At 42.5% G+C, this 10,530-nt stretch overlaps 1 protein-coding gene across 4 annotated transcripts in view; it reads left to right on the top strand.

Annotated features, from left to right (window-relative positions):
- Window positions 1-8,026: 8,026 nt before the first annotated feature.
- Window positions 8,027-10,530, top strand: part of LOC306751932 (neurobeachin-like) — a gene marked incomplete at both ends in the record, with an annotated part of 85,013 nt that continues 82,509 nt past the window's right edge. For all 4 annotated transcript variants that reach the window (XM_079235598.1, XM_079235597.1, XM_079235596.1 and 1 more), the window contains one exon: window positions 8,027-8,335. In XM_079235598.1, coding sequence (XP_079091724.1) covers window positions 8,027-8,335 — 309 coding nt within the window. The remainder of the gene's footprint in view (window positions 8,336-10,530) is intronic.

Here is a 10,530-nt window from a genome sequence, read left to right as displayed (position 1 = left end):
GGATGTCTTCAGATAACTTGTGTGTATGAAGAGTCATCAGGGGGTTCTCCCTATGCAGATTTTCTCTGTGTCCTTTCAATGGATTGATTTAGGAAACTAAACCCCCACAGCTCAGATCAATATTCAATCACATTTACTTACTTAGCCATGTCAGATGGAGACTCTCACAGAGGGCGATGAAGGTGTTTTTACACAGACTCTACCCTCCCTGTAAGCCAGGCTGTCACAACACAGAAATGAGTGAAACATTACTTTAACTTCTACCCCATTTAACATGTCAGTGATTTTATCTAGGGCACACCGTTACTGCTCCTGAATGTCAATGATCCTCTGCACCGTGGGTGTACTTCAGCTCCACTACTCCGTGGAGGCTGACAAATGAGGAACATCATGTTGCAAATTACTCCATGAAAAAAAAGATTACTGACGAGGTGACTCTGACATAGTTGTTTTCCCAACTGAATACATGTAATCCTCGAGGGGTATATTTTCTAAGCAAACGTAGACGTGCAAAAGAAAGTGTAATCTGCTGTTGCAGCGCTGTTTCTTATTATGTTCAGATAAAGAGGGGTTAATAGGATCATTAATGGTCCTCCACAGCAGGGTGACCCTGCAAAAAGGATTTGACGGTGACCTCTTCTGGAAAGAACAGGAAGTGCACTTCCAGCAGCTGGCCCTGTCCAAGAAGTCTTTACATCTCTTAACAAATCAAACATCCGAATGAATAGAGGATTGCATTGGTGTTGCAGGAATCTAAGAGTCGTGTCGATGGGAGTCTGAATACCATCGAAAAAAATATTGATTAATATACTGATTGCAACATGAAGAAGGTTGTACAAATCAAATTGTAATTATATTATTCTTTGTCCTGCATCACCGATTTTGTGGTTATCGCGCCCTTCCGTTTTCAACTACAGTTTCCAAAATTAGGGCGTTTGAAGGATGTAAACAGAGAGTTTAATGTTACGTGGAGTCAGTTAGTTTGCTTTAGGCAACGACTTGAACCCCATTTGTACACATTTTGGCCACATTAAAAGTAAACTGAATTAACTCCTGGCAGTTCCTTTTGGCAATACATCCATGGATTTACAGACAACTATCACTGGAGTACTTTGACTCTTTAAAATAAGGAAATAATCTGGCAAACACTGGGGTTGTAAAGAGTGGATTTGTGGACGTTTGTTCGCATGGACATCTTAGTCTTGGGAAATGTAAGTCAAACTGAATCTAGAAATATGTGTATCATGTCTGTCTGTTCAGGTTTTAACAAATGTATAACTCCAAGACAGAGTACAGATTCAAATTGCTGCTCACTAACTCAAGTGAACATGATAGCCAATTTAAACTCACTTTTCAGGAGTTGTATTGTTTATCATGGAACATAATAGGCCTAAATATATTTAAAACTCGAAATCTAGTGTGTTGCCATGGTGGGGACGACATAATATAGGCAGATTGGAAAGATACCTCCATGAAGATAGAATTTATGCATAACATGCTAACACTGACGATACTTTATACTACCCGTTATAATATGGTATATTAGTAGTATAATTGTTTCTTTTACTTTTATTGTTTTATATTACTGCCTTTTCCTAATCCAAACCATTTATTGCCATGTATGTTTCACATACAAGAAATTTGTCCTGGCGGCCTTTTTATGTTTTGTTAGTTGTTTGTCAAGTCAAGTTAAGCATGCCTCTCAGGGCTGTAGGCCTAAAAAAAACAGCATTTATCAAAGCACAATAATGTATAGAAGTCTAGTGTGTAGTCTGTCTCTCTGTAAATAGGCCGACATGTTACCGTTCGAAAGTCTAACTGAATCAATACATCACTAGCAATACAGTGTGCGGTCTGTGTTGTTGAGTAATTGCATTAAATTGCATTTAAAGTCTGATAATAGATACTTTGGTCACAAAAATATACTTAACAATATCTGAAATATATTGTTAATTGATAAAGAACAACTTAAGTGGAATTAATTTAACAGTGCTTTAGGATTTAGTGATTTCTGAATGCAGGCCTATAGCCTATTATTTTTCTTTTCGAAAATATTCTTGGGAATACTTTTTATACGCTTTAGATACCACAAAGCTGATCCGTTTTTATCGCTTTCCTTTTATTTGTCATATGTGTTCTCCTCTATTACAGATATGATAAAATAATTGCAGGAGTTTCGGCTAATCTTAACCCAGACTGCTTATGAAACGCTCTAATGAACAGACCAAAATAGCAGAATTTGGTAAAAAATGCCATCTTATCTCATTAAAGAGACCAGCATTAGATCCACACTATCCGGAGATCTTGAAGTTGAAGTTGAATTGAGAGTTTGTAGTGCTGGACTTCTGAATGTTGTTTAATTTTGTTGCTTTTTATCTCTTTATCTCTTTATCACATTCACACTATAAAGCTGAGCAGGGAAAGAGTCAGACAGGGGCAAACAGATGTGTCTCCTCTGAGGCTGGGTAATCCACTGGCTTCTTCTAGACAACCATGATAAGGTCATTAATGAATAAATTATCCAACAAATTAATTATTGATGAGACCATGTTGGCAGTTGTGTGTACAGTATCCTTGAGTATATGCTTTGGGCATACTATATAACCAAAGGTAGGCACAATGAATGGCATACATTAGTGAAATGTGTTAAACGTTTCAAAACAAGGGATTAAAAAAAAAAGGTTCACAGCTGGATCTTTTTAGCAAATGTGACTTCAACACTGCTGCACAGACTGCAACAGATACATGACCCTGATCTAATTATGTGCCATAATGGGAACAAATAGCAATGCAGATGTTAGTATACATTAAGTACGAAGTACTGCAGTAGTTCATAATAACAATAATTACGGTTAAGGTCCCTGCTTACTTTTGTAACTGTTATGGCAAACAGGTTGAGCATGACCATGGACCATTCATTACAGATGTGTCAAGTTGTGGAGGTTAATAATGTTGCTGTAAACCAGAAGCATGTGCACCATCTTTTCAATCCTTGCATGTTAGCGTTGCCTTTTCTGTATTCATCAGTATAGAAACCTTCAGAGCAAGGAAAGCTGGACATTGAATCAATATTTCAGGGTTATCGTAACACAATGTGGACGAGTGTTGCTCATTTTAATGTTTTTGTTGATGAACTATTGCTGGAATGTTGGTAGGGTGAATGATTTCAACTCAGATTTCATCAGGATGGCAAATTTCAAGTGTCACTGTGATTTGAAATACAAAGCAATGGATTTTCTGAAAAATAACTACCCTGCGATCTTTGAAAAGCCCACGTCTTTTTACAGCACTTAGTACTGATCTAAAGGTGTTTTCAGAATCCTCTTTCCAACTGGATGAAAAACTATTTTTCGACTATTGCTCGACAAATTTGTATTACCATAATGTATGTATGCCATTGCGTTATTTGTAAAATACAAACAAAACATGTATTTTAGGACCGTCTTTATACTTTTTTTTATGATCATACAGCGGATCAATCATTTTTTCATCCAGATGGTAACAGTCTTTGAGGATTTGTGGCAACTGTTGCTAAATGACCCTCCAGGTTTTTCAAAGATTGCCTAGTAATTATTTTCCAGAAAATTAGATGCTTAGCTCTGTGAAAGGTACAGACTGTGGCTTGTGAGTTTCATGGTTTCAGATAATCTCATTGTTGGTAGGCTGACAGGGGAAACTCTGGGATATTTTAAGATATAGGTTTTTGAGAGTATATGGAAGTATGCCTGATTTTATTTTGTACTCTTGAAACACACACACACAAATTCACAATGTGCTGTGTACATTCATTTTGAGTTTTGCTTCTGGACACCTGGTGCATGAGTTCAATACTCACTCTCCTTTAGCTCTGTTTCCACCAACTACTGAGGGAAACATCTGTCTCTTTAACTGCTAAATGCTCCGCTATGTTCACTAGCTAGTTGCTCTCTGTATCTGTCTGCAGGTGTCTTGTTGGATGTGTCATACCCACAGTGTCCTGACAACATGTGTACCAATCGCAAATGGGCTTTGACTCTGTCCCTTTAATTCACTAATGTCCCCTATACGTAGCTTGGAATTGAGAACACATTTGTACCCACTGTCCAACAATGTCAGCTGTGAAGTACGATTTTATCGCACTGCCTCTGAATCTCACACTTTTGTATTGAGTAAATGTCCAAACTCCGAGTAAATTCTGGTGCTGTGCATCTGGCTAATCTTAAAGGAGTTCTGCGGGTTTGAACAATGCTTTGCTGAATTGACTCATCAGGGGGTTAAGGGTCCATGGGGTTGAAGTGATTGAGCCATACTGGATCATTGTCACGTTTACTGACAGCACAAGTGCCAATGCTGCAAACAAGCAGATGTGTTTGTACACTGTTCACTATTCTCTGGTGCACATTTTCAGAGCTGGCCTTGCAAACTCGAGAGCCGTCAGGGCCACATTCTGTGCGTAGGCTTTTCCATCAAACTGAAGTGCCAGTTTCATCTCAGCTGGGTTATTCATGGCCACCACCACCAGTTCAGGAGCCCAGCGCTCCAGCCCAGTCAAAGTGTCAAGTCCTTGATCCTGGGCCGTGACCCCTGTCAAAGAATTGTCTCCTTCATCCCTGGTGACAGCTCTACAGACCAAAGGGAGTGTTACTACAAACCGATGCCTCTCACCATTTAGGTAATGGAAATGAGAAACTGTGACATATAGCTTACACAGAGAAAAATAGTTTCAAAAATGACTATTTTTTTATTGACTGAGATTAAAGAAGCTTGTTTAAACGTTTAACTCTGCAAGCTTCCGAGTTCCTCCAGAGGGGGTTTGCAAGGAATTCACGAGAGCAAAGATGGTGTAATCTTCTAAACCTATGGCGGAGTGTGTAATCCTTAAAACATGACAATGACTACTTTTGAGGTTATGAGATTTTAGCAGGATGACCATTTTTTCTCTCTCATTTGCTCTTTCCTTCAGACTTATATATAGGCACACTGTATCTTTAAAACTTTAATAAGCTACTTTGTGGTGTCCTTTGAGGATTGTCCTCTGCAGTATTAGAGTAACTGAGTGAATGTGAGAGGGAATATGACCTGCTTGTTTAAAGTATTTAGTTGTAGGATCTAAGTAAAGGAGCAATGAGAAAATCTTGTTTCATGTCGTTATGAGTGAGGAAAGTATTTTAATTCATTATTAAGTTTTATTTTCAGCAAACAAATAATACTTGTACACCTATTTTTTATTTAAATCATGTTTCAATAGTTTTCGAGAATGTCATTTTCCTGATTTTTACACAATTAATTGATTTACTTTAATATACAATATACAAATAAAGGAAACTGCACCTATAGGAGAATGACATCATCATTGAGATACTGACAATATTAACGGCAGAGAAGAAAACCTAACCTAATGTAGCTTTTTAGTGTTTTGATTAAATGTTTCTACTTCGTCAAATTCAATCTGTTCACTGAAATAATATGAAACTGATGAATTACATGTAAAGAGAAGTTGCTGTGTTGTGCCAGATCTGTAATCTGTTTCTATCCATCTCCCATCCCTAATTTCTCTCTCTCTCTCTCTCTCTCTCTCTCTCACACACACACACACACACACACACACACACACACACACACCTACACACACACACACACACACACACACACACACACACACACACACACACACACACACACACACACACACACACACACACACACACACAGCCATCTTGATGGTGACTCACATCTTTGAAAACAGGAAGTTATTACCTGTGTTGCTGTCTGATGTCAACCCTTACATCAACAAGTCTGCTATTCTATTTTTTATTCCTAATAGCAGAGACAGAGAATTGGAAGCAGAATAGACAAAGTAACATCGTAAATGAAAACATTTGGACGTTGATCCTGCTCTTTGAACTCCGAACAAATGTGGTGTCATTTTTGTCCAGGCATCGACAGAATTATCAATCATTTAAATGATAACCGCGAATACTACCACTACGCGGAAAGAAAATTGCCAAGCTACAAACTGTAATTTCTCCATTACCCACTGATCAAACCCTTTCTGATAGATGTCACCTCTTCTGACCACCTCACTGAGCCCCCGCTGGCAGCTTGGAAGCTCCAGCACTGTGATCATCACCCCCACAGGACACTGGCACTACCTCCACACTTATTTACAAAGGTCCAACGGAACAGAGGGGAAACTGATGGACTCTACTGGAGGTGAGAGAGGGGAAAGAAATGGTGGAAGAAAGAGAGAGTGAGAGAAGAACAATGTGCATGCTTTTACCCAGTCACAAACCAGATCCCTGTTAAGACCTCTCTTTATGCTAAAGAAGCCTTTTGTGGAATAATGACAAAGCTGCAGAAGCAAGCCTTTGTCTGAAAACAAAGAGGAGTGTGTTTGTGTGTGAGAGAGAGACCCTGCCATTGTGGTTGTGTGTTCACATGCGTGCATGTGAACCTAAGTGTGTGCACATCTGACAGCAAGATAGCATGTGTTAGTTTGAGAAATTGCTTCTGTGGGTGTGAGGGAAGTGTGTAACAGATGCAAGCATTTGTGTGCAAGTGTGTGTGTGATTGTCCCCTTCATTCCCTTTGTGCCAAAGATTGGGTTTAGGAAGAACATAAAAATGAGATGGCATCACCCTCTGCTAATCTCTAAGATTCTCTAATGATCTCATGTGCACACATGCATGTGCGCCAAATGTGAAACACACTCACACACAGACAGAAAATGTCCCTCCCATGTCACCCTCACCTTGTCCCCCTGTCAACAGCCAGCATTTCAAGAAAGATTGTGAGCGAGACATCAAAGAGACTGGCATCACTGCTTATATGAAAATACACTCAGGCAGACGAATCAGCCTCTACAGCGTCTTTGCTAATGGGAATCCTACCCAGCAGATGTGTCCTGTTGGAAGAACACATGGAGTGTGAAACAGGCTTAAGTCCGCACACAGGTGAACCAGTAGCCACGGTCTGTGCAGCCACCAGGGGATACTGTAGGTGTATGAGTGAGTATGTGTGTATGAGAGACACCAGCTGGACCTGGGAGTCAATAATAATGAGCACAACATCAAACAGATTGAAAGAAAAAGGTCCAGACACAGTTAAGCATGCAGGACATTGTAGCACCAAGAACAAATAAATATGAATGCTATGTAAAACAGAAGGCATGAGAAGGATGGAAAACAGAGGTGGTGAGGTAAGAAAGTGTGAGCAAAAAGTGAAAATGATTGCAGCAAAGTAGGACAAAAAGAGACCAGGACACTAGAAAAAGAGGAAGAGAGGTGAAAAAAAATGTGCCAGGAGAGCAAACCTGTGATGCTTAATAAGGAAACAAAGGTTAAACTATAGGGACAGAAATAAGTGGGACAGATGGATGGCTTCTGAATATGTAAACAGCCTCTGTCTGGAAGCCAGACTCCCTAAACTGCCTGAACTCAATATGAATTGCCCCTTGCACCCACAATATGCCCACCAGTATTTATGGCTGCTTTTTCTTTTTAAATCACTGTATTCAGCTCGTCTTCACTATTCCACATTTACATCTCCAGAGCCATTTAATATATCAAACAAATATATAAAGAAAAAAGAACAAAAACCACAGTTGTTCAGGTAGCACTGTTATCTGCATGGACCCATGCACTGACGGCTCCATGTTATTCCGCCTCAGTGCCCTACAAGAAAGCTACCGAGTGCGCATGTGCGGCTAGCGCGCGCTGCCGCAGACAGGGGGCGTCAACATGGCGTTCTCTTCTAGACGACCGCACTGACTGCAACCTGCCAATGAGAGAGAGACAGAGAGAGGAGAGAGAAAGAAGCGGAGGCTACCATTCCGTCAAACCTCCATCCCTTTTTTTCCATCCCCATGAATCCCGACACATTTCCAGGAGGTTAGGGTGAATTCAGAGGAGTTTTTTGCAACACCGCTCTCCATTGTTTTTTTTCTGCGCAGTGGATGGTTTTTGTGTAGCAGCAGACGCTCGAGCTTGTAGATCAGGTGTGAGAGACAGCGGCGACCGCTCCTCTCCTCCCCGTTTCCAAAGGGGAAATGTCGAGCGAGAAGCCGGTTTCAGCACCACCGGGGTCTACTTCTTCGCTCACGGACACAGACCGAGACTCCCATCCGCCGCCGGGCTCCTCCGTCCAGCAGCCGCAGCAGCAGGTCTCCGCGGGCGCTGGCTCCGGCGCCACCGGGGAAAGGATGGTGTCTTCAGCCGGCTCCATGGTCCTCCCGGCCGGGGTGATCAACCCCGCTGTCCCGATCAGGAATATCCAGATGAAATTCGCCGTGCTGGTGGGCCTGATCCAGGTCGGGGAGGTTAGCAACAGAGACATCGTGGAGACGGTGCTGAACCTGGTGAGTGAAAACATTTCGAAACTGTTAGAAACACAGAAAGGCAGCCATAGAAACACAGTCGGATCGCTGTGCTAACCCGCTATGTTTTATTTACGATGCTTCACTCCCGTGGCTTTGTGGCTTTCAAGAGATGATGTCATTTGTTTTGTTCGGAGGATGGATGTGGGTTTTTTTTTTCTGCAGATAAAAAAAGAGCACACACGAGGCTGTGTGTTGGAGGATAAATAGGCTGAAGCTGTATTATTGTAAAGCCTCGAGGACCCAAATGAAGCATGTGACCCCACTAAGGCATGAAGGGTAGTCTAATCACCAGCCACTGTTGACTAAACGACCACTGTGTGCTGCAACAAGGAAAACACAATTGCAGTTGAACTGTAGTGGATAGGGGAAAGTGTATGCAAGCGGTTCTCCTGACCCCGATATGTACCCTGAAGTGATGCATTGGCAGGTTCCAACAAACAACGAAGCGCTAGAATGTTGCGCACAACACGGAGACCCGAACGAAATAATGTCGTTTTCCTAAAGAACGAAGACACTAATGTATGCACGTCTGCTGAGCAGTGTAACAAAATCAATCCAATACGAACAAAGGCCGACTAGCATTATGCTATCCATCGACATTGATGTGTGTGTGTGTGTGTGTGTGTGTATGAGAAAATTATACATCGGTCTATTGTTGAAGGCAGGGCCCTGCATCCTGTGCGCAAAGGAGTGATGTATAGGTAGCTGAGAAACAGCCAGTGCAACATCGATCATTTAATTTAAGGATCAGATACGTTGCCACCCCCCCCTATTCTATCTTTACCCCTCCATTCGAGGTTGTGTCTGCGATGCTGGGCCTACCCTATGAGAGGATTTAATCCAGCTGGGGTTTTTGACGTGTTTCCCGTTACAAAACAGATGAGCACAAATGTACAGCAGACGTAGGTCTGGAGGACTAAAGCGTTTGGAGGATACAGGACGTGTGTGTTGGATGCTGCCAGGCTGTTTTCCCTCCTCCATGCATCAGGCGATGGCGTGCACTGCATGGTATTACATATCTGCCCAAAGCGAGGGGCTCTGACCATCATTCATTCCTTTTTGAGGAAGAAGTCGAATAATGTAGACATTATTTTTAACCTGGTTTCAGTGCAGTGCTGTCTGGAGGTTGACTAGGGTCCTATTTACTCACTGGATGCTTGGAGCAGGACAGCCTACAGCTGGGCTAAACCATTTCCCCCTCAGTCAGACTGGTGAGCCGTCCGGATTCAGGTCGCCTCTCATCCCCCAATCGATTATTGGTACTACACGGAAGAGCAGAGGGGCTTTGCTGGCTCACTCCGACCTTGTCTACTTTCCATACACCCCCCCCTCCCCCTGGCTGCACATGCAGACTGGTAACCATCCATCCTGTTCCACAGCCTCCTCCTTCACTCTAGAGGGGCTGAGAGGAGAGATGCTGCCTGCATAGACTGACTGGCCTAGCAGGGCAGCGCCATGCATTTAAAAGCAGGTGGAGAGGAGGAGGAGGAGAAGAGGGGGTTGATAGAGGGTGGGGGAGGAGAAGAGAGAGAGTGGAGGAGGATGAGGTGGTAGGATGCTGCAGTGGCTATGTGCTCAGAAATCACCAGCTGATGCAGCGGAAGAGGAAAGGACACTGGATTGGTCCACATCAGATCATCAGAGCGTTCAACTGAAATGGACCCCATCTTGCATAAATACCTGCGTTTAGGCCCACACTTTGTTTGTCAATGTTGGTCTGATGCATTAACACCCAAAGGCCTGACACCCTGACAAATTAAAGCACTATGTGTTGTCCATACAAAGCTTTACTTGCTAAATCCTGAATTAAACAATCAGTTGTGGTTGCAAGGCTGCCAATAGCTAAGCCTGTTAGGGAATTCTGTTGCCCAGCTCCTTAATTAAAAGAGTTGAAACAAAGAGGTGTGGAGGCTGGAACCTCAGCGGTCATGCTGCTGGTACAATGAGTCCACTGTGACCCAAAAGCTGATCCATTATTCCAGTCAATGTGGGAGGCCACAGCAGCCACATTCACCGTCCACCGTGGCTGTATTGATCAGATCCCACTGCGGCTTGGGCGAACAGATGGCTTGTCAGCTGGATCAGATACTCTCCTTGTTCTATACGATATGAAGCTGGCCATTGGCGAGTGATGAACTGCACTGTCTCTAGAAAGCAAGCGAAAGGAGAGAGAA

Source organism: Taurulus bubalis (assembly GCF_910589615.1).
Source record: "Taurulus bubalis genome assembly, chromosome: 2".
NCBI classification, from domain to species: Eukaryota; Metazoa; Chordata; class Actinopteri; order Perciformes; family Cottidae; genus Taurulus; species Taurulus bubalis.
The sequence above is the reverse complement of the archived record's forward strand: the minus strand, read 5'-3'. Positions and strand labels throughout refer to the sequence as shown.